Raw genomic sequence first — 20,547 nt, 5'->3', positions numbered from 1 at the left:
TCTCCAGCCTGATGCAATGGCTGATGCCGAGTGAATCATGTATTTGATTTATTTAAATGGGGGCGTTTGCTCTTTCTCATAGATAGTGCACGTTTAGTGACATCCACTCTGTCATGGGCAAGGAGAAAGCGATTCCGCTTGCACACTGCAGGAGGGGCAAAACATATTTCTGACAGCAACTTATGCCTTTGGTTTGGTACTCTGGAGAGTCCTCTACCTTGGGAGTAATCTGGTGTTTGAAGGAAAGAGCCCCAAAGTCCTCGGAATTGAATCTGAGACATAATGTACAATCACTTTTTATTATCAGTTTTTACATAATGTATAACCAGTATTTATGGTGCCATTTATGTACTTGGTGAGTTTAATAGACAAAATAGATAAGACTCCTGTCCCCAAGGAGCTTACAATTGAAAATAGATGAGGAAGAGATGGGAAGATAAGAGGATAAACCAGTTCTGGTAGTTGTAATGAAGAGCTGTATGATGATATAGTTGAACTGGACTATTCAGGTTGTGCTATAATCATGTGCCTCTATGGGGTTGATACTGCTGTCAGTGTCCCACAACATCTGGCAAAGCTGATTTACTTATTTGTAAGAATGTTACAGTCCTGTCCTCAGGGTTGCCCAGGGTTCATTTTCAAAGGAAAGAAGAGGTTGGAGGGGAATGAATTATTACAGCATAGTGTATTAACTTCTTCTCTCCCTAGATCGTCTGGTCTTCAAACCCCACATTTCTTAACTTGAAATATATGATATGCATATTAGTCATAGATTTATTTTGAGAGTTAGGCTGGGTTGTTGTTTTTTTGTTCTTTTTTGTTTTTGTTTTTTGCATGATTTCACTAGATTGTAATTGCTGCCCTGGGAAAGATGATTAAAACTTGACGGTGGTGTTTATATACATCCACATATGCTTCTTGCTTCCTCTCAAATCTTGACATGAAAGGTCAAAACGAAAACACCAGCTAAACTTGCATATATATTTTTCAATGCAGGGGGTGATGTGGGCAGTCATTTATTTGTATGTTTGTAAGTGTAATATTCTTGTAATATTTGAATACTAGTAGGATCACTTGCCAGATTAGTAGCTTCTTAACATCTTAAGAGAATATCACTATGTGAAATTAGAGTTTGGTAAATTCATCTATCTTTTGTCGTTTTTGTCTAAATGGTAACCAAACGAAATGCTTGCTTTCAGTGTTTAAGAACACTTGTTGGACATACAGGTGGAGTTTGGTCATCACAAATGAGGGACAATATAATCATCAGTGGGTCTACAGACCGAACCCTTAAAGTGTGGAATGCAGAAACGGGAGAGTGTATACATACATTATATGGGCATACCTCAACTGTACGTTGTATGCATCTTCATGAAAAAAGGTAAATACTTACCTACATAATTGTAAGATTACTTATTCAGTTTTCCTGTGCTTCAGATGAAAGCAAGTTTTATTAAAATTAACTTGTAATGAACACATCAGTCTTTTATACTGGATTTTAAAATATTAATTATACAAATCTGACATTTATATTACTGTTTTTATTGATGTACAAATTTAGAAAAAGGAACAATAACATAGAAATGTTGCAAAGGAAAAAAAGTGGAGGGCCTGAAAGGTGCAAAAGAATAGTAACTTAAGATGCAATTAAATAATTATATATTTTAAATGATTAAATTTTATTATTTATGCTAATATACTATCCTAGACCTATACATATTGCCAAAAAAAGCTAGCAAGAAGCTACTCTTCATATGAATGTGATAAAATAAACTCATTTTAATAGAAGGGAAGGATCTTTTCTTCTTTGCCTTTTCTTTATTTTAGTTTTCACATTTTAATAATAGTTTTACACATTTTCTTTCATGAAGAGTAAACAGAGTTGTCACATATAAGTCCAGATCTTAAGGCAAAACATTTTAGAGCAGAATTGCATCTGAAAAGTTACTGTTATTTCTCTTAAAAGAATAGTAAAGCAACACCCTCAAATCTGTTATTAAAGGAAATGTGACACATGTGACCAGTTTAGAATTGGGGTGGTTAATGGACCTGTAATCTTAATATTTGATTATTGTGTTAACTAGTGTGTCCATTACGCAAAATTATGTAGTATTAAAGTGGAAAAAAATCTCTAAACCCACTAATATTAACAGTTACAATTTGATTCTAATATACCTAGATGGCAAATGTAAATTTCTCAATCTGCATTTTTACTCTTACAATTTACTGCTGGATTTCAGAGCTGCTGATAAGAACAACTTCTGCTGAAGTCTAGGGCTGCTTTCTTGATGAAAACCAAGTTTCCTTATATTTTTCAGCTTTAAAATCTGAAGACAGGATTTTTTTTATTATTTTTAAAAAACGCCTTATCTGTCAATAGTGATAATGTAATTACCTGCTTTTATACATATAACTTACTGAACTAGTACTCTGAGCAAAATACAGTCAACATGGTCGCATAGAACTAATTGCAGCTTTTGTTTTTCTTGTTGTCCCTGTTAGAGTTGTCAGTGGGTCTCGAGATGCCACCTTGAGAGTTTGGGACATAGAAACAGGCCAGTGTTTACATGTTCTGATGGGTCATGTAGCTGCAGTTCGGTGTGTACAATACGATGGAAGGAGGGTTGTTAGTGGAGCATATGACTTCATGGTCAAAGTATGGGACCCCGAAACTGAAACCTGTCTACACACCTTGCAGGGACATACTAATAGAGTCTATTCGTTACAGGTAAGCACTTTCAAACTGGTGCAATAAATGTCCCACTGGAGTACTTATAGATGCCTAACTGAGTAATTGCTGAGCAGCTACTAGCAGTTACTGCTACTAGCAAACAAGAATTAAATGATGTTCCATGCATCCTGGTTTTCTTTTCTCTGTCCTCTTCTTTCTCTTTAGTCCAACTTGTGGCCCTCTAAATGTTTTGGCTACAACTCCCATCATCCCTCACCATTGGCTATGGCTGATGGGAGTTGTAGGCCAAAACGTCTGGTGGGCTCACTCTGCTGTAGTCATTTTGATGACATTATACATTTTAAAGAAAGAGAACATGGCAGTATGCTCCTTCAGTGCCGAAATGCCATCTTTCCTAGCTACCTTAGTCACATATCAAGAAATAATAAAAGGTTGGCCACATTTATCTTACTTAATTCATTTATACCCTGCCTTTCTGCCTAGAGAGGTACACAAGGAGACTTGCAGTCATAATATCTATAGTCAAAAACCATCTAATACAAAACTCTAAAATTAATTTAAAAAAAACAAATGATCACAGTTTTCTGTGGAGAGAGGGGAGGGGGATGCTACTCTCCAAAGGACTGGCAGAATAATGCACTTCTCAAAGGCCAATAGGAGAGAGCCATATAGGCCTCAATGGTGAGAGCGTTCCTCAATTGAAGTGCCATTGCTGAAAAGGACCTACCCTTTGTAAAGAGCAGTCTCACAAAACATGATCCCAACAGATTATCTTTATGCATGTAGGGATTCATATCTAAGGATGCATACTATATGGCACTGTGAGCCCTAGCCATTTAGGCTGCAACCTGGTAGTGCCAACCTGGGAGTAAGTCCCATTGAATCCAGTGACACTTGCTTCTATGTAGCTGTGCATAGGATTGTGTTGTAAAAGCTTGATACCAATACCTTCATTTTAAATCAGAGAAATAGCATTCAATGAGATATTTTAACTCTGGTGTAATACATTCCGTGCAACTGATATTAGTAATAACCATGGGGTGGGCAAAGCGACCTCCAGTCTCCTGTATGTTACCGTAGTGTTATCTTCAGTTTGTTCAGGAAGACCAGGCAGCAGAACTAGTAAAGGATCTTTTTCTACTCGCTCACCTTTGAAGCATTTTGAGATTAAGACTTTGGATAATGTCCACCAAAGTGATACATTTTATTGAAAGGTGATATATAAATCTATTAATACTAATGACCTGTATTTTAAGTCGACCAAGTAGCAGTCTTTGCTATTATAGCGTGCTATGATATGCTACAGAATATTGAATTTATATATGATTAGACCCACAGTGTGGCAAATATAGAGAACTATTTTTGTTGCTACAGAAAAATGTAGAAAAAATATGTTTTTCTCCCCTCAAATAAATTGTGCTTTTCGCTTTTAAACAAACAGGAGCTCAATATTTCTATTGAAAAGTAGACACAAAGCATTTGAGAGAGTTCACTTGATAATTACAGACAATTGAGTTATAACAGCTTTATGTTAATTGGTTTCTTCTTTTGCATGCACACACTTAAAATTTATTCTACAAATATTTAATGTAAGCATAACTTTGTTAATTTCCATGGTATGTTCAAATTGAAACTTTTGGGTCATTGGTTATGTTGGCTTAAAAACAATCTGAAAAAGAGTGGATTGGTGTGCTATATATGGGATTGAGGGCTGCTGAACATGTTACATGAAATAGGAAAACAGAAAGACAGGCTTAGCTGCTCTTCCACTTTCTCTGCTTATCATCATCACTATCACCACCAAGAACAATTTAATTGTGAATTAGCCGTTGGTCTTGAAAATTTCCAGGCAGAGCTGTGGAAAGTGAAACTTGGTAGATCTTTCTTGAAGTTGCATTGTCCAGGCTTTACAAGCATTTTAAAAAAAACCAGAACTGTGTCAAATTGTGTATTTGGATGCTGATCTCACAGGGCTTATAAGATTGCATGCCTCCTGCCCACCCACCACTTCCACTTTGCATCCGCTTTCGAAAACAATCCAGGAACACCCCAATCCTGTGTTAGTCTGATGTCCAAACCTGGCCCTCTGGGCTGAACCTATGGTTTGTTATTGGGTTAACACTCTGGGTTGTTTAACCCTCAACAATCCAGAGTGCTGAGTTGTTTTGGAAAACAGATGCAAAGCAGAAGTGGCTCTAGCATGGCCCCTCTAATTCATGGGTTGTTTAACCTATGAACTGGTGTAATGTGCCAAATAGGTGACTGTCTGTCAGCATAACCCACCTCATAGGTTGTGAGCGAGAAATGGGTGAAGGTGTGAAAGACATCAGAGGTATACCATTCTGTGATCTTTAGAGGAAGAGCGGGGTAAAATTGTAATACATGAAAAATGAAATGGATGGGTAAAAGTATTAATTACCTTGGTGTTAATAAATTTGGGTTAGAATAGTAGCCAGCATTAGATTTTCAGTCCCAAAGGATTCTGTTAATGAAATAAAAAACATATTTTCATGTATAATAATTAACATTAATTGAAATTCAAATCAGAAGTGCTATTAATGATTGCTGTATATTTTTGATTGCTGTACATACTACTGAGAATGTCAGGTCAACAAATTATTCCACCCACTCCCGTTTTGGTTATCTTCTGGAAGAAGTAATTAAAGTACTTTATTTTAATAGGCAAATTATGTAAAGAATACTTGATATAGGTAAATAATATGAATATTGGCGCCGAATATCAACCTCGTCCTTATCTGCACAGAGATAGCCTAGCTACAGTTATCCATACTCTGATAACTTTTTGTCTGGATTACTGCAGTGCGTTTTATGTGGGGCTGCCTTTGAAAACGGTCCGGAAACTTCAGCTGGTATAAAACAGGGCAGCACAGTTACTAACAGGGATTGGCCAATGAGACATCATGCCAGTCCTTTTCCAGATTCACTGGCTGCCAGTCCAGGTTCGGGCCCTATTCAAAGTGCTGGGATTAACATTCGAAGCTCTAAACATTCAAAGCCCTTCTCTGTCAGAAGGAGCTTTGACTACAACCCAACGTAAATGAATTTACATTTTGCTCTATAAAGAAGTTCCACGTAATTGCCACTTTGTGTGGATATTGAAAGAAGGGTGTAGTTTCCACAAATGTGATATAAGATAATTTAATAAACAAAACTGCTATTACTAGAAGTGCATATTTAATAATTTCATCTATTTGGGAGTCAGGGATATAGAATATTTATTATTGCAGTAACCAACAGAGCTACAATGGCCTCAGAAATGAATATGTTCAAATTTATTATTATTATTATTTATTATTATTATCATTATTATTATTATTTATATAGCACCATCAACGTTCATGTTGCTGTACAGAACAAAATAAAACAGAATTCCATCAATATAGTGGAGGATATACAATTTAAAGATGTGTTGACGTTAATTTTAATTTACTGTCAGCTTTAGTTCTTTGTCTGTATTTTGGAGGTGAAACACTCATGTACCTATTAGCTTTGGATAAGAACAGGGCAAGTTTAAGTTTGTGTGTTTTTCCCCTTTCCAATATGGCATGGGGAGGACAGAACTTGTGCATTGGTGCGCACTATGTTGCAGCATGCCTTTCCGTCTCAGTTTATAAATGGGCAAGGGCAGATTTCAATCCGTGGTTAGTGAGGATTATTAAAACAATTGAAGTTTATATCCCTATTAAAACTGTAATAATCTTTGTTCTGCATAATATTAAAATAATGTATGAGGATGTTTTCATACAACATAAACCTGTTCCAAGTGAGTCCTTTTCTTGTCAAAAGCATATGCACCTGAGGGTCCTGTTTATGATTTAAGGAAATTCTTGTACATTAATAAGTATGGCATAGTTACTAGGTTGGTCATGGCCACTTGTTACAGATGAATATGGAGTAGCTACCTAAGCATACTGAGGCATGGTGGGAGCTATTCATGGATAGCAAGCAATTGGATCAGCTGTGTTTAGGCTGTAGTGAAATGAGTTCTTACTATACCTAAAAGTACTCTACATGTAAGACCACCCTTGGTCATCTCAAACTGTTCACAGATCTGTAAATGCTTAAGTTTTGGGCATATTAAGCTTGGAATTGTAGAAGCATGAATAATCACAATCTTAAACATGTTTGCATGTTAATGTATTTCAACTTTCCCCCCTTAGTTTGATGGTATCCATGTGGTGAGTGGGTCTCTTGATACTTCAATCCGAGTTTGGGATGTGGAGACGGGAAACTGCATTCACACATTAACAGGCCACCAGTCATTAACTAGCGGAATGGAACTCAAGGACAATATTCTTGTCTCTGGGAATGCAGATTCCACAGTCAAAATCTGGGATATCAAAACAGGACAGTGTTTACAGACATTGCAAGGTAAGCTTCTCATAGCCTTACGTAACTAATGTCAACATAGCCATAGGGCAATATTAATGGCTTAATGCACATCTTATATGAGAGTACGGTAGTGTAAGGCTTATTTCTTGAGATCTAGCAGACCGATTTCATTCATTTTTGTTTTAAACTGAAGCCTGAGCAGTGCAGACATGCAGAAAGTTTTGAAACTTCAAAAAAAAATTCATAGCTTGAGCTTTGGGCAGCTCAGGAAGAGAGAAGAGAGAGGGATGTGGCAAAGGGGAGGGTAATGCATATGCCCCACACTATGCATGTAATGTAACATGTGACACTATGTGTAACTATGCTTACTGCTGTGAGCTCTTAAAGTGCTGGGCTACTGAAAGGATAGGCACAGAATATTGTGAAAGGGGCTAAAGAAAAGTCCATGGGTGAGAGAGGATGAGGAAGAGACTCTGAAGAGAAAGAGCTGAAAGGACACAGGGAAAAGAAAAAGAAAAAGCTTATATCATGTGTTTTTTATCTGAAACTTCAAGAAATGGTAAAGAACATCTTTCTTTTTGTTTTCACCTTTGCCAGTATATTCGCAGCACATTTATTTTAAAAGTGTAACGTTTTTCAAGTCGCAAGAGACTTAGGCAAACATATTTTTATCCAATCATTCTCAGACTACTAGCCTCCATGGCAACACGGGAATTGCACTAGTATGGTTTTAACTGAACACAGCTTCAGATTGGAGTACAACAAAGATGTCTAGTTCAGTCTGGTGGGCAATGAGTTTGGTCAAAGTAGTCACATTTGCTTTCTCCATCTCTGCTTCTGTTGTCTCCTCTTGCCTCACCTTTCTCTTGATGCCATTGGTTGATCAGTTCTGTTGTGATAGTGGGCCTATGTTGGCAGGGAAGTTATAACAAATAGTGTCCAGACAGGCTATGATGCCGTAAAGGAACTGGCCAACGTGGCCTAAGCAGCTAAATGCATAGTTATCAGTTACCTGAATCCTGAGGTCCATAAGCATCCTATCTGAATTGGAAACCCTTAAACCTGTGACAGTATCCTAATGCCCTCTGGAGAACTTTCTGCCCCCCCCCCTCCAAAGTGTGGAGCAGCTGTGGTGGCACTGCGATTTGACAGCAGGTCACTTGGACTGCAAAACTCTGTCAGTTCTTTCCAAAAGCAGCTTTCCAGCAAAATTAGTTGTTGACCAAGGCAGTTTGCCAGGGAATTTCAAATGAGACCTTGCAGGTGCAGAATGGTTGAGAGCCTTGGAACCTTTCTCTGAAGAGAAACAAACACATGCTTCTTCCAAGGTAGCATGTCAATTAAAACTGGAGTTCTCTCAATTGCTACAAGGTAAAATTAACACTAGAGAGATGGTTTCCGTTGTAGATTAAGTCAAGCTCTGTTCTGAATATGTGGCCCTGTTTACTTAGCACTTCAAAGAACAGAGAGGAATGGGGATTTTAACATAAACAAAACAAGGGAAGTACAGCAGAAAATTGTACAATTCTAGAATCAACCCTGTTTTGACATTTGTTGCATCTTTTTATTCTTGGACACCACATTTCTGTGAACTAAGTATGACCCATTACAAATGTTTTATAGAAAACAGCCTGATACAGCTAGAAACTTGTTTAGGGTTTTTTAATCTAGTAAACCACAGTAATATGGTGAAGATACACTAATTAAAGCAGCAAGTCAATATCTTTATTCAGGAGTTATGAAGACATTTTAAAGCCTAGAGGTTAATTCGGCAGGAAGACATAAGAACTGCCTGTTCCTATAAATCAAAAAGAATGATTTCAAAGCACATATGGACTTAAAGATGTGAATAATGAGGAAAGGGAGGGAAATTTTAGCGTCCCTTTTGGATAGTTATTGCAGACATGTCTGCACATTCCTTTCCAAACCGGCACTTAAAAAGAAATGGGTATTGCCTTATTTACCATATTGTCAGATTTGAAGTATACTCTTCACTAGCCAGGTTCAGGTGATCAGGAGGGAAAAGAAACCATGATGGCTTCTTTCCCCACCTCATGTGTGCTGTTCACACATCTGCCATTTACCTAATGAGCCTTGCTCCAGTGTAGGTTGCCATGTTGTCCAAACCCAGTTAGGTGCACGATGAGGTGGTGGTGGCGGCTTCCAAACTACCCCTCAATCCATGGTTGTTGTAGGGGTTTTGGGGTGGTTTGTAAGCCCACCTCACTGGGTTCAGATGACATGGCAACCTGTGCCGTGGTAAGGGTAATTACCAAAATGGCATGCGTGTGATTGGCACCCGTGGCACAGGGAAAAGAAGCCATGGTGGCTTCTTTTCCTATGCTGATTACCCAGTAACAGACGTTTATCCTCAAGTTCTTATGGAATGTCTATAGCACAGTTTTGTAGAATCTGCTTATTCTCAAATTTGAGCCCTTTTGTTAAAGTTTGATGATTTATGAAGCTTATAGTAAAAAGGGGGAGAATGTATCATTAAGAAAGTGGCCTCGCAAACAAAAATCAAGGATATCTTAGCCTGTTGTGTGCTTTCTTCCCCATGCTGTTTCATCCTTCTCTTTTCCTTGCCACTGTTGCATGTTCTCTCTCCTCTCATCTGAGTGAAAGAACACACAGCTGCCAAAGTGATGCATTGTTTTTTCCTAGCTGGAGAAACACTAAGGCGGGCTTTTGACGTGACAAAAGAAGCGCAGCCTGCTCCATGAACAGTCTCTTCTACTTGCCTGCATAGCTTCCTAGTGCAAGGTCCCCTTCAGATAAGATGAACACGCACTGCCAGCCTGTTGTCTAAACAAACCATTCTATTTTGACTGCCAGCCGCTGTTCTCTCTTCTTGCCCAGGAAAGAGAAATCATACTGGCAGCTACCAAACGTCACGTTTCTCCCAGGTGTGAAAATAGTGCAGGACTATGACAGCTATCAATCCTCATATTGGTTTCTCTCTCTTCTTTTCTCTCAGATAGGGTGCTTTGAAATGGAGAGTGCTTCAGCTACTTTATTCGTCACTGGCAATTTGATTGTTCTTCTCTTTGATTATTAATTTGACTATTTGACTATTTCATATTAATTACTTGGAGAATAATAGGCACTGATGTTACTTATTTGCTATTTTGCTGCTATTTTCTTTTGCTCCAGGTCCCAACAAGCATCAAAGTGCTGTGACCTGTTTACAGTTCAACAAGAACTTTGTAATTACCAGCTCAGATGATGGGACTGTAAAGCTATGGGACTTGAAAACGGGTGAATTTATCCGAAATCTAGTTACATTGGAAAGTGGGGGGAGTGGAGGCGTTGTATGGCGGATCAGAGCCTCCAACACGAAGCTAGTGTGTGCAGTTGGAAGCCGGAATGGGACTGAGGAAACCAAGCTGCTGGTATTGGACTTTGATGTGGATGTAAAGTGAAGCTTGAAAAGATTATTTTGTCCAGAAATGCAAATGATGTTCTATCCTCCCTCCCTCCCTCCTCCAAAAGGAAAAAAAATCCCTTGTCCTTGGTGGTGCAGGATGTTGGCTTGGGGCAACAGATCTTAAAGACCTACAGACTACGAAGGAGAAGACACAAAGTTGACAAAACTGTAACTGACAAGAGAGGCATTTGCTGTCTCCTTACATCAAAGGCTTCACTTTTGAATGGGGCAGCTTTGCAAAATATGACTTTCTAAATCAAGCCAGGTGCAATTATTTCTTTTGTGTTTTCCTCTCAATGCTCATTGAGCATTGCGGAGACTTAAAAGTTGTTACAATTCTTGTTAACCCTGTTCTTTTACCACAGAAATCTAGAAAGGAGCTTCATACCTCCGTTATCAGTTACTGAGTGTTTCAAACAAGACAGCATCTGTGACAGCAAAGAGTCCTTTCTACGTGTGGAAAAGCTAAAATCTTACTGTGAATTGTTTTTGTACAGCTTTACAGCGTTTGTTTTTTTATTTTGCCAACCATTGCCAATGTCAATCACAGTATTAGTCTCTGTTGATCTATTTACTGTTGCTTCCATCTACACTCTTCAATGCATAAGTTGCTCTGAGGTGGCAAGTTGTCCAGGATTCGAGGATTCCTCAGATGGATTTAATACATGATGCTGGTGCTAGAAGTAGGTCTTCAACGATGGGATTGTTGTCCCACCCCTGTACTGTATTCCCAGTGGCCAAACTTATTTATGCTGCTAAATGAAAGGAAAAAAAGCAAATTATTTTTATTTTTTTTCTGCTGTGACGTTTTAGTCCCAGACTGAATTCCAAATTTGCTCTAGTTTGGTTACGGAAAAAAAGAGACTTTTTTGCCACTGAAACTTGAGCCAACTGTGCCTCTAAGAGGCTGAGAGTGGAAGAGTTTCAGACAATTTAGAGTGAAGTTTGCTTGCAAGTAAAGAATTGAGAGTGTGTGCAAAGCTTATTTTCTTTCTTTTTTTCTTTTATTTTTTTCTGGGCAAAAATTAAAACACATTCCTTAGAACAAAGCTCTTGCAGCCTGTTCTGTGGGGAAACTTTCTTTGTGAGGGCTGTGGTGAATGGAATAAACAGACATAATGAAACTGACAAGATATTTTTTAAGAAAACATACAACAAATGAAAATAAAATTGCTGGTCAGTCTTAGTGTTTTATTGAGAAGAATAACTGTTACAGTTTTATGGTGGTGAGGAACTGACAAAGCAAAAAAAAAAATGCTTCGGTTTTTGTGATGAAGTTGTCACATGAAAAAAGGATGAAATTGTCAATTGGTTTGCCTCATTCTCCAAAAGCCACAACTCAAGCTGAACTGTGAAAGTGGTTTAACACTGTATCCTAGGTGATCTTGTTTTTTTTCCTCCCTTTTTTGGTTTATTTATAGTCTGGTTTTTTAAAAAAGAAATCGGATTTCAGTTTGTTAATTTTAGTTATGTAACAACCTGACAGGATGGAGGAAAACAACCTTTAAAGGGATTGTGTCTATGATTTGATTCACTTAGAAATTTTATTTTCTTATAACTTAAGTGCAATAAAATGTGTTTTTTCATGTTAATATGTCTTTCTTTTAGTAACTCTATAAATTTTAATTTTAGAATATTCTGATATTTGAAACTGGAATTGCAGGAAACATAAAATTTGACAAATGCACACAGACTGAAAAAAAATCAAATTTAAAATTTCACTGAACAGACATCTATACACAAATGCTAAAAATCTTTAAAGTGCTGTTTTCGACAACTGAATTTTAAGGACTTTTTAACCTTTTTTACTTTAAGAACCCTAATGAAAACTGTCTCAGAACAGCTATTATTTAACTTTATTTTCCTGAGGGTAGATGCCTTCATTTTTCATCTTATTGAAGTTACCATGTTTTCCATACATGAAGCATAGATGGAGCAATTACAAATATGAGGATAATCTCTGAAGATTTTATTCTGGAGAACATTGGTAAAAAAAAATAAGCAAAACAAATAATTTGCACTCTACATAAATACATTTCTTGAAGTTCTAACAGTTTCTTCTCAGAGAATTTTGAGATGGAGACAGAATATTGGAATTCACTCTTCAATTTGCTATAATCAATTCATTAAAATTAAACAAAGGAAAAGTAAAAGCTTTAGAGCAAGTTGAACAAAATACAAAAGAGAAAGAAATCTAAGAACTGAATAATGGACGTCCGTCAACTTGCCATCATTTGTACTTGAAGAAAGCCTAGCAGGTGTTATGGATTTTTCAATTCAATACGTATGAGTCCACAATAGGTTCTACTCCAGGAGGGTTCATAGCTTACTGACTGGCAGGTACAAGACCTGGAAAAGATCTGTCTTAACCTTGAGGACTAAGGGCCAAAATATGCAAATTGATATTACCAATTTCCAGGGCTTAAAACTGATGTGACTAAAACAAACAAACAAATTATAAGGAGATAAGGGCCTTAGCTAGACCTCAGGTTTATCCCGGGATTGTCCCAGGGTCATCCCTGTTCATGTAAATGACACACAGGGGATCCCGGGAGCAGGCAGGGATGACCCTTAGGTCTAGGTAAGGCCAGAGGGGAAGTGGTAGTCCTTCCTGGAAGAATTATACTATACAAGAGGAAATCTGAAAAATTATGGAAACATTTATTGTAATTTGTGCTCACACTTGTTAGATATTTGTTTATCGCTACCCTCTGTTTCCTAAAGTGTATCTCTGTCATCTGGGTTTTTTGTTTGTTTTGTAATAAGTTCATGGCACTAAGCTGTATTTGGTAATGTAGCTGGAATGAACTGATCATGAGTGCTGGATGAGAATTTTGGCTTCAAAATGTTACAATCTTCACTGCCAAGCTAGATGATATACAGGAGTTCCTTGACTAAATCTCCCAACATTCCTGTTTTATAAAGCAAACCTATGGATCTGGGCTGCAGGGCAAGGGGAGTCCAACTCTTCCCCTTGCTCTGTTTCTGTGATCTACGCCCACGGAATCCATGATCTACCCCCAGTGATCCGTGATCTGCCCCCAGCTACTATTTGTCCCACTGGGATAAAGGTGTACATTTTCCCCAGCAGGCCAAATAACAGCCGGCAAGGGCAATATGGATTTGGGAACACAGTGTGAAAGCAAAGACCTTAAAAAATTACACTTCCCCAGCTTTGCAACTCCAGTCCAACATTTTTCACCCACCACTGTAGGAAACTGAAGCTATCCACTCAAAGAGCTTCTGGGCCAGTTTGCATGTCAAGATAAGGCACCCTGAAAATAAATGCGGGGAGAGCCGGAAGGCAGAAGCACCACTGAAGCTGGGCGAGGAAAAAGGCAAGGCTCTGGTGCTAGTGTCAAAAGTAAAAATGGCTTTAATACAGACAAATTATCAAGGATGTGCTCAATGTTTTGGGTTACAAAGAATCCTTCAGGAGCTAAAATAGATTGAAATAATATACTGTTATTAAAAGTGTACCTTAAATTTTACAACGTAGTATATATCAAACGATATGGACAAACCCTAAGCATATAGAACATCTTGATGGCATTTCTATTCTCTCTTACCATGACCACAGAAACTCTAGTTTTTATAGCATAGTTTTTACCTGAACTGTGCTCACATCAGTGCCTACAAATCTTCATGACACACATTCACTTTTTCAGAGAAAAAAACCTTTACCATCCAGTCCACTTAATGCTACTCATTATCAATCTTGTGCAGTATATATGAGAAGAAACCCAACCTACTGTACATACTGCACAAGATTGATAATGAGTAGCATTGCTTAAGTACATTATTCTGAGACTCACTCTGGAACTGGGATTTTGTCATTTGGTCTTACCAGAGCCTCGCCTCTTTTTCCTCGCCCACCCTGAAAATAAACCATAGTAGGTTGGTTTTTTGCTCTCTAGCCCATGCTACTCTCGACAGACAGTTGGGTGCTTTGTGGCTTGCCATGACGTGTTTCTCCATTAGTCTACCCATCTGCTATGGCACGTATCCCATAGGACTTTTCAGCACAACCTCTCTTGTGCCCTTCTCCCTATGGAGGGAAAGTTTTATGATTTCCCATCCCACTCTAATTGCTACCCTTTTTCTGCACAATTTTTCCTTTGCAGCATCTTAGAATCAGTATAGTAGAGTTGGAAGGGGCCTATAAGGCCATTGAGTCCAACCCCCTGCTCAGTGCAGGAATCCACCTTAAAGCATCCCTGACAGATGGCTGTCCAGCTGCCTCTTGAATGCCTCTAATGTAGCAGAGCCCTCTTTTTCCAAAGCCTAGGAATTATGCAAATAGCTTCATTTTTAAAATATTTTTCCATCATTTGCAAGTGCACAATTGTGCACATTCTCCTGTCTGCTATATACTTTCCTCAGCAGCACAGATCGATATTCCATCTGTATGTATTGAAATCTTACCTGTCAATTTCATCCTCTCACTGTATTATGTCTTTAACAAACACTTTCCGGTCCTCCCACCACTTCAGGACTTCCCTTGACCCTGAACTCTGAAAGTGGTGGCTGAATGATATAGAGCTATTGGGGCAGGTGGGAGTAATTATTGTGAGAGTAATTACACCCATACTCTAGCGGTAATTATGCCCTCCTACCCCATTAGCCCCATCCCATTCAGCTGTCACTTTCCAGGTCTGAGGTCAAGGGAAGTGTTGAGGGGCGAGGGGGGGGGGTTAAGTTCAGTCCAAGACATACTAGAGGATGAAATTGACACGTATGAGTTTATTGGTTCCCCCACCCCCAATTGTCCCACCCCTTTTGAAGTACTTTGTTCACAAGCTTTTTTTGGGGGGGGGTGTTTCTCAAGTGCACAAATCAGTTTATAATTTTTATTATTTGTCCTGGTCCTTCATAAGTGCAAGTGTGCAGATCCACTTGTCTGCTATGTACAGTCTGCCCTAGTGCAGTCATCTTGTCAATTTCTTTGTAAATTACCTATTCCACTTCAGCGTTTCCCTTGACAGCTTTGGGGAGTTTGCTAATGGGGAGTTCGCTATCAATTTACAAGGAAATTGCAGACTGTACTACTGCAGACTGTACGTAGGGGACAGGAAAATCTGTACATTTGCGAAGGACAGGATTTGTTTTTTTAAACAAAGCAATTTGCACACTTGAGAAGCAACAAAAGAAGAAGAAAAAAACTTAACCCATTTGCGTACTTCCAAAGCACCCCCCAAAATAATGTTTTTAAAAAAGTTGCGAATGAGTTACAAAAATTCCCAAGTGCAATTTTAGCATCAGTGTTGGGGTGGACATCACTGAGGAGGGAGGCTGGAGGCGGCACTGGCAAGATCATGAGGAGAAGCCAGACTTTTTACTGCTCAGAAGTCATGCTGCCATGTTTGCCCATCATAACAAGCCACACTGAGAACAAGCCACCCTCAACAACCCAATAGTTCTCAGGGTGGCTTCCATGTGGTTAACAAAGCATGCTGAAACTTCTGCACTGGGTTCAGACATCACAATAAGCCATGCCGACAGGGCTCACAAGGCTCTCAACTCACCGTGGCTTATCAAGTCATGTGAACCCAGGGGCTTTTCACACAATACATTGACCTATACTCAGTGGTTGATTGTTAATTGTTGCTGAACTGTGGGTTGTTTGTTGAACTGTGGATTAGCATGTTTTTCACAGGGTGGCTCATTAACCACCCTTAACAACCCAATAACAAACCATGGGTTCTCAGGGTGGCTTGTTCAAGAAAAATAAGCCATACTGCATGGTTAACAAACCAGCCTGCAGAAAATATCCTGGGTTCAGACAACATGCGAACTCACGGTTCAACAAGCAACTCACGGTTCAGGAACAACTCACACTCAACCACTGAGTGTGAATCCAGTTGTATGAATCCGGTCACTATCTCATCTAGTTTGGTCCTTATTCACAAGTGATTTGGTAACAGTTGATAAGAAAAACACCATTTAATTGTTTTTATCTAGGTTTATAGCTCAGTCTTGAGAATTCATGAGAATGGTGACTGTACCTTAAGAAATGTCCAAGGTATGGATAATCTGTTCCTTGGTAGTAAGGGGAATTCTATGTAACTGGTACAAAAAAGGAATGCCTTTGCCAAATATAGGACATTGATTCAATGATACACATTGTTCTTGCATGTCTAGCTATAGCTAGATCATCAGATCAGGCATCCGATTGACAAAGTGTAGAGGAATCAATGTATATATTTTAGCAAATAATGTGTCTTGTGGGTTGTGCGTGTATTTTAATATACACATTAGAGCACATTTAGAAAGAATATTATTTATTTATTTATTTATTTATTACATTTTTATACCGCCCAATAGCCGAAGCTCTCTGGGCGGTTTACCACAAATACCACAAATACTTAGTAAATAGTTTTAGTACAACAACAAAGAATAGGAGCTACAACCACCACCACCACTTAGTTCCAAGTACATGCCAGTCAATGTGAATAGAACCAAATGACTTAGAAATCATGTTTGTATAGCCTGCAGGGGGAAATTACTGCAAAACGGGTTGAGTAGAGAACCGTCTGTGTGCCTGACATCTGCTATTATACCAGTCCCTAACCTCATCTCAGATCTATTTCCAGCCAGTTGCAGAGTGTTCTATAATGGTATGTCAAAATGTTGCTTAGCAGCTAACTCGCTAACCTTACGTCAACAAAAGGGGCAAGGACTGCCATGCAAAAACTACCTGGTGAGAGAGTAAATGAACGCATGACCATATGTGGCTATTAGGTGGTGGTGGTGGCTTATGCCCCCTTTGTGGCATTAGTAAAAATCTTGTGACACTCTGCTGCCTTTTCATTCTTCAATTTTGTCTTTAAAATGAAAATTGAAATTTAATGAATGAAAGGGGCAGAAATGAAGCAAAGATCCAAGTCAAATATGAACGTCCGTTGGATGATAGTGCAGCTATCACAATTAAAGCCCTACCCCCAAATTCTGCAAATTGTATATATTTCTCTCTTCGTCTGTTTCAATAAGCAAGGATATGTATCAAAGTTCTGCTTAGTGAAGAAAGGATGGGGCCATAAATCAGCAGAGTGCATACTTTGTGAACAGAAGATTCAAGAGCCGGTCCCTGGTGTCCATTTAAAAAGAGTGTGTATAGCAGGACTACGAAAGACCACAAACCTAAATCCCAAGAGGGCTGCTGTCATTTAGTAGGGAGTACTGGGCTAGATGGAGCAATTGTATGATTCTCAATATAAGGCAACTTCATATGTTCCTAAGAATGCACAGTTATCCTCAACTATTAATACTGTGTTCAGTTTCCCATGATATACATTATGCCAGCTCTTTAATGCTTAAATGGCTATTAAATGGCTACAAGCCATTGTCCAATCTAAAGGTGACATACAACCGATGAATAGTTAAGCCTATTGCCTTGATGCAAGAAGCACTCATACTACTTGATCAAACTAGACCAAGAGGTCCCTATTGTGGCAGGCACCTCTGGTGGCGCCCACAAAGTTCTTCACACCCTGTCCCCTTCCAAAAACATTTTTAAAACTGGAAAGAATATATATTTTATACTGCCCATTAACCTAGGTGCTTTGGGCAGTGCACAATTAACACCATAAAATCCAGCAAATATCCAAGTAAATTTAAAACATTAGAAGTTTAAAAAGTCAATATAAAGCCAGATGAGTTACAATCCAGGGAAAGCGTGTGTGAAAAGGTATGTTTTCAGGAGGCATTTAAAGGTTGTTACATTTTCTACCCCTGAACTGCACACAGAAGGGTTTTCCAGAGAGTGGGTGCAGCTACAGAGAAGGCCCACTGTTGAGGCGCTTCATGGCAACATTCCATTCAAAGGGGTAGAGGGAAGCCAAAGAGTGAGGCTTAGGAGAGGGGAGAAACACCAAGGTAAAGATGCGGCAGAGGGAGAAATAGCAAGTGGAGGCTGGGAGTGGAGAGAAACAGTAAGTTAAAAGGTTGGGTGGGAGACAGTGGCCCCGTTCAGAAGACACCTTAAACCATGGCTTTAACCATGGTGGTTAAGCCAGAAAGCCCGGGCTGTGTTCAGAAGACATCTTAAACCACAGCTTTAACCATGGTGAACAAAACAAGCCTTATTCGCCATGGTTAAAGCTGTGGTTTAAGATGTTTTGGGCCCCAAGAAAGGCTAGCAGCTAGGAGGGGAAAGGAGGAGGTGGCTACAGATGGGGTAGGGAGAGAAATAGTGAGGAAGAGGGAGGGAGGGCACATAACGGGGAAGTGTCTGTGTGGATGGAAGATTGGGCAGGCCAGGAACCACTCTTTCCATTTCACACTCCCTTCCATCCTCCAGCCCCACTATTTCTTCCTCCATCCCCGCTCTTGACTAGCCAGGCCCCTACAGCAGTCCTTATGTGACAAGCCACATCCTCATGGGAGCCATTTTATGGTGGTGCACACAGCAGTTTCACAAATTTTCAAATGTACCCATGGGTCCATAAGGTTGGAGACTCCTGAAACAGACTATCCATCCAACCACTTTTTCTCACAGGTACTGGTACCATGTTCCTTAACAGAAAACAGGCTTTCCAAACAACTTCTTGTATCATGTCTACTTTTAATGTGGAGGTGGGGATTTCAGTATCTCCTTGTTTTGCTGAATTTGAAGCTCAGTGTATTACTATACATCTACGGAAGTCTCCACAAACCCTTGTGTGATGCAAAACATTGCATACCAAGTTCTAAAATGTTTCTGAAAGGTTTATCCAAAAGACTTGCTTAGTACACTGTCATGCTGGCTAAAATGCTCTCTCATTGGCTAAGCACAACATCTGTGCAACCAAATGTCTAATACTATGGGAAGGAGCTAGACATCTTCAAGAGGATTTCAATTTTGTTTGGACTTTCTTCCCAGCAAATTTCTTTTTTGACAGGTCATTGATATGTAATGTGGTTTTTTTTTGGGGGGGGGGGATCTTGAATGTGGATGTCTGCATTCATACTGACATTTTGTCATTTGTTGGCTTGGCATTTCAGTAACCATGGTACATGCATGGAATATGTTGACAGTTTGGAGGAAGGAGAACAGCTGAAGTGTAGCAATGCCTCCAGAATGTGGCTCTTATCAGTTTGCTGTTCTCTATCTGGGATATTCATTTCACTGGTCTGCTGAGATGCAAATTTCATATTTATAGGTAAACTACTGGATGCTTTTATCATGACACCTTAAGCCTGCTTACTTCATGATGGTGTTACTTAGTGCACACACACCTTTTCAACGTACATTTTAAACATCTATATGACCACATTTTCTCTGTTAAGTTTGCTAATTTTAAAGCCGTGCTTTAACGGACTGCTAGCCATGTAATATGTAAAAAATATGACTTGGACTGATGATCAATGTCATACCCTTGCTATTCTGCCTGCTTTAAACTTGTAGGAGCTGATAATTTCTCTTGGAAGGAAAGCGTTTGTCATCTAATTATGCATGATAGATTTGTTTTCAGGGTTACGAACCACCTGTCTCATTGATGGATTATCACCCTCATCAAGAGTGGCATTGCAGACCCCTATTCAAGTACCCCTATTCAATTACAAATAGAGTAGTGGGATTCCCAAGTTTGAGGTATTTGTAATATTATCAACTGGTTTGGCACTTTTACATCACATTTATGCAGGGTGGTTTGGGGGTAGGGGATTAGAATTAACTTCCCACACCCCTCTCACGTTGTTCAGGACACACCCACCCTTCAGAGAGGCTATTTGGGGGGAGGGGAGGGTGAACTTTCCATGAACCTAAGCTAACTTAAGATCCAAGCCAATGTCATAAAACAACCAAAACGATAAAACCACAAATTCGAGTAGCACTTAAATTAATTTTCAGACCTTGGAGCATTAAAGCTTTCCTCGTGATGCTGGAAGGATAACTATGGGTGCCAGGTGTGATTTTCTGGGGACAGGGTTCCAAAGGAGGGGAGGTGCCACAACTGAGAAGGCTCTCTCTGGGAGCCTGCCCCTCCCCTCCCCTCCCCTCAGTTGGCGGAGGCACTTGCTGGGGTTTGGGTCTGACAAACTATTTAACTGGGCTCAGGACAGTAGGTGGAGAAAAGCATGTTCTTCAAACAGCTGC

At 39.3% G+C, this 20,547-nt stretch overlaps 1 protein-coding gene across 4 annotated transcripts in view; it reads left to right on the top strand.

Annotated features, from left to right (window-relative positions):
- Positions 1-12,064, top strand: part of FBXW7 (F-box and WD repeat domain containing 7) — a 146,320-nt gene extending 134,256 nt beyond the window's left edge. For all 4 annotated transcript variants that reach the window (XM_063136268.1, XM_063136267.1, XM_063136270.1 and 1 more), the window contains 4 exons: positions 1,200-1,381; positions 2,503-2,728; positions 6,874-7,084; positions 10,199-12,064. In XM_063136268.1, the coding sequence (XP_062992338.1) occupies positions 1,200-1,381; positions 2,503-2,728; positions 6,874-7,084; positions 10,199-10,467 (888 nt within the window). In that variant the 3' untranslated portion in view covers positions 10,468-12,064. The remainder of the gene's footprint in view (positions 1-1,199; positions 1,382-2,502; positions 2,729-6,873; positions 7,085-10,198) is intronic.
- The last annotated feature ends 8,483 nt before the right edge of the window (positions 12,065-20,547 follow it).

This window comes from Elgaria multicarinata, chromosome 10 (assembly GCF_023053635.1).
Source record: "Elgaria multicarinata webbii isolate HBS135686 ecotype San Diego chromosome 10, rElgMul1.1.pri, whole genome shotgun sequence".
In the NCBI taxonomy this organism is placed as follows: Eukaryota; Metazoa; Chordata; class Lepidosauria; order Squamata; family Anguidae; genus Elgaria; species Elgaria multicarinata.
Note: the sequence above shows the minus strand (reverse complement) of the source record. Positions and strands in the feature narration are given on the sequence as shown.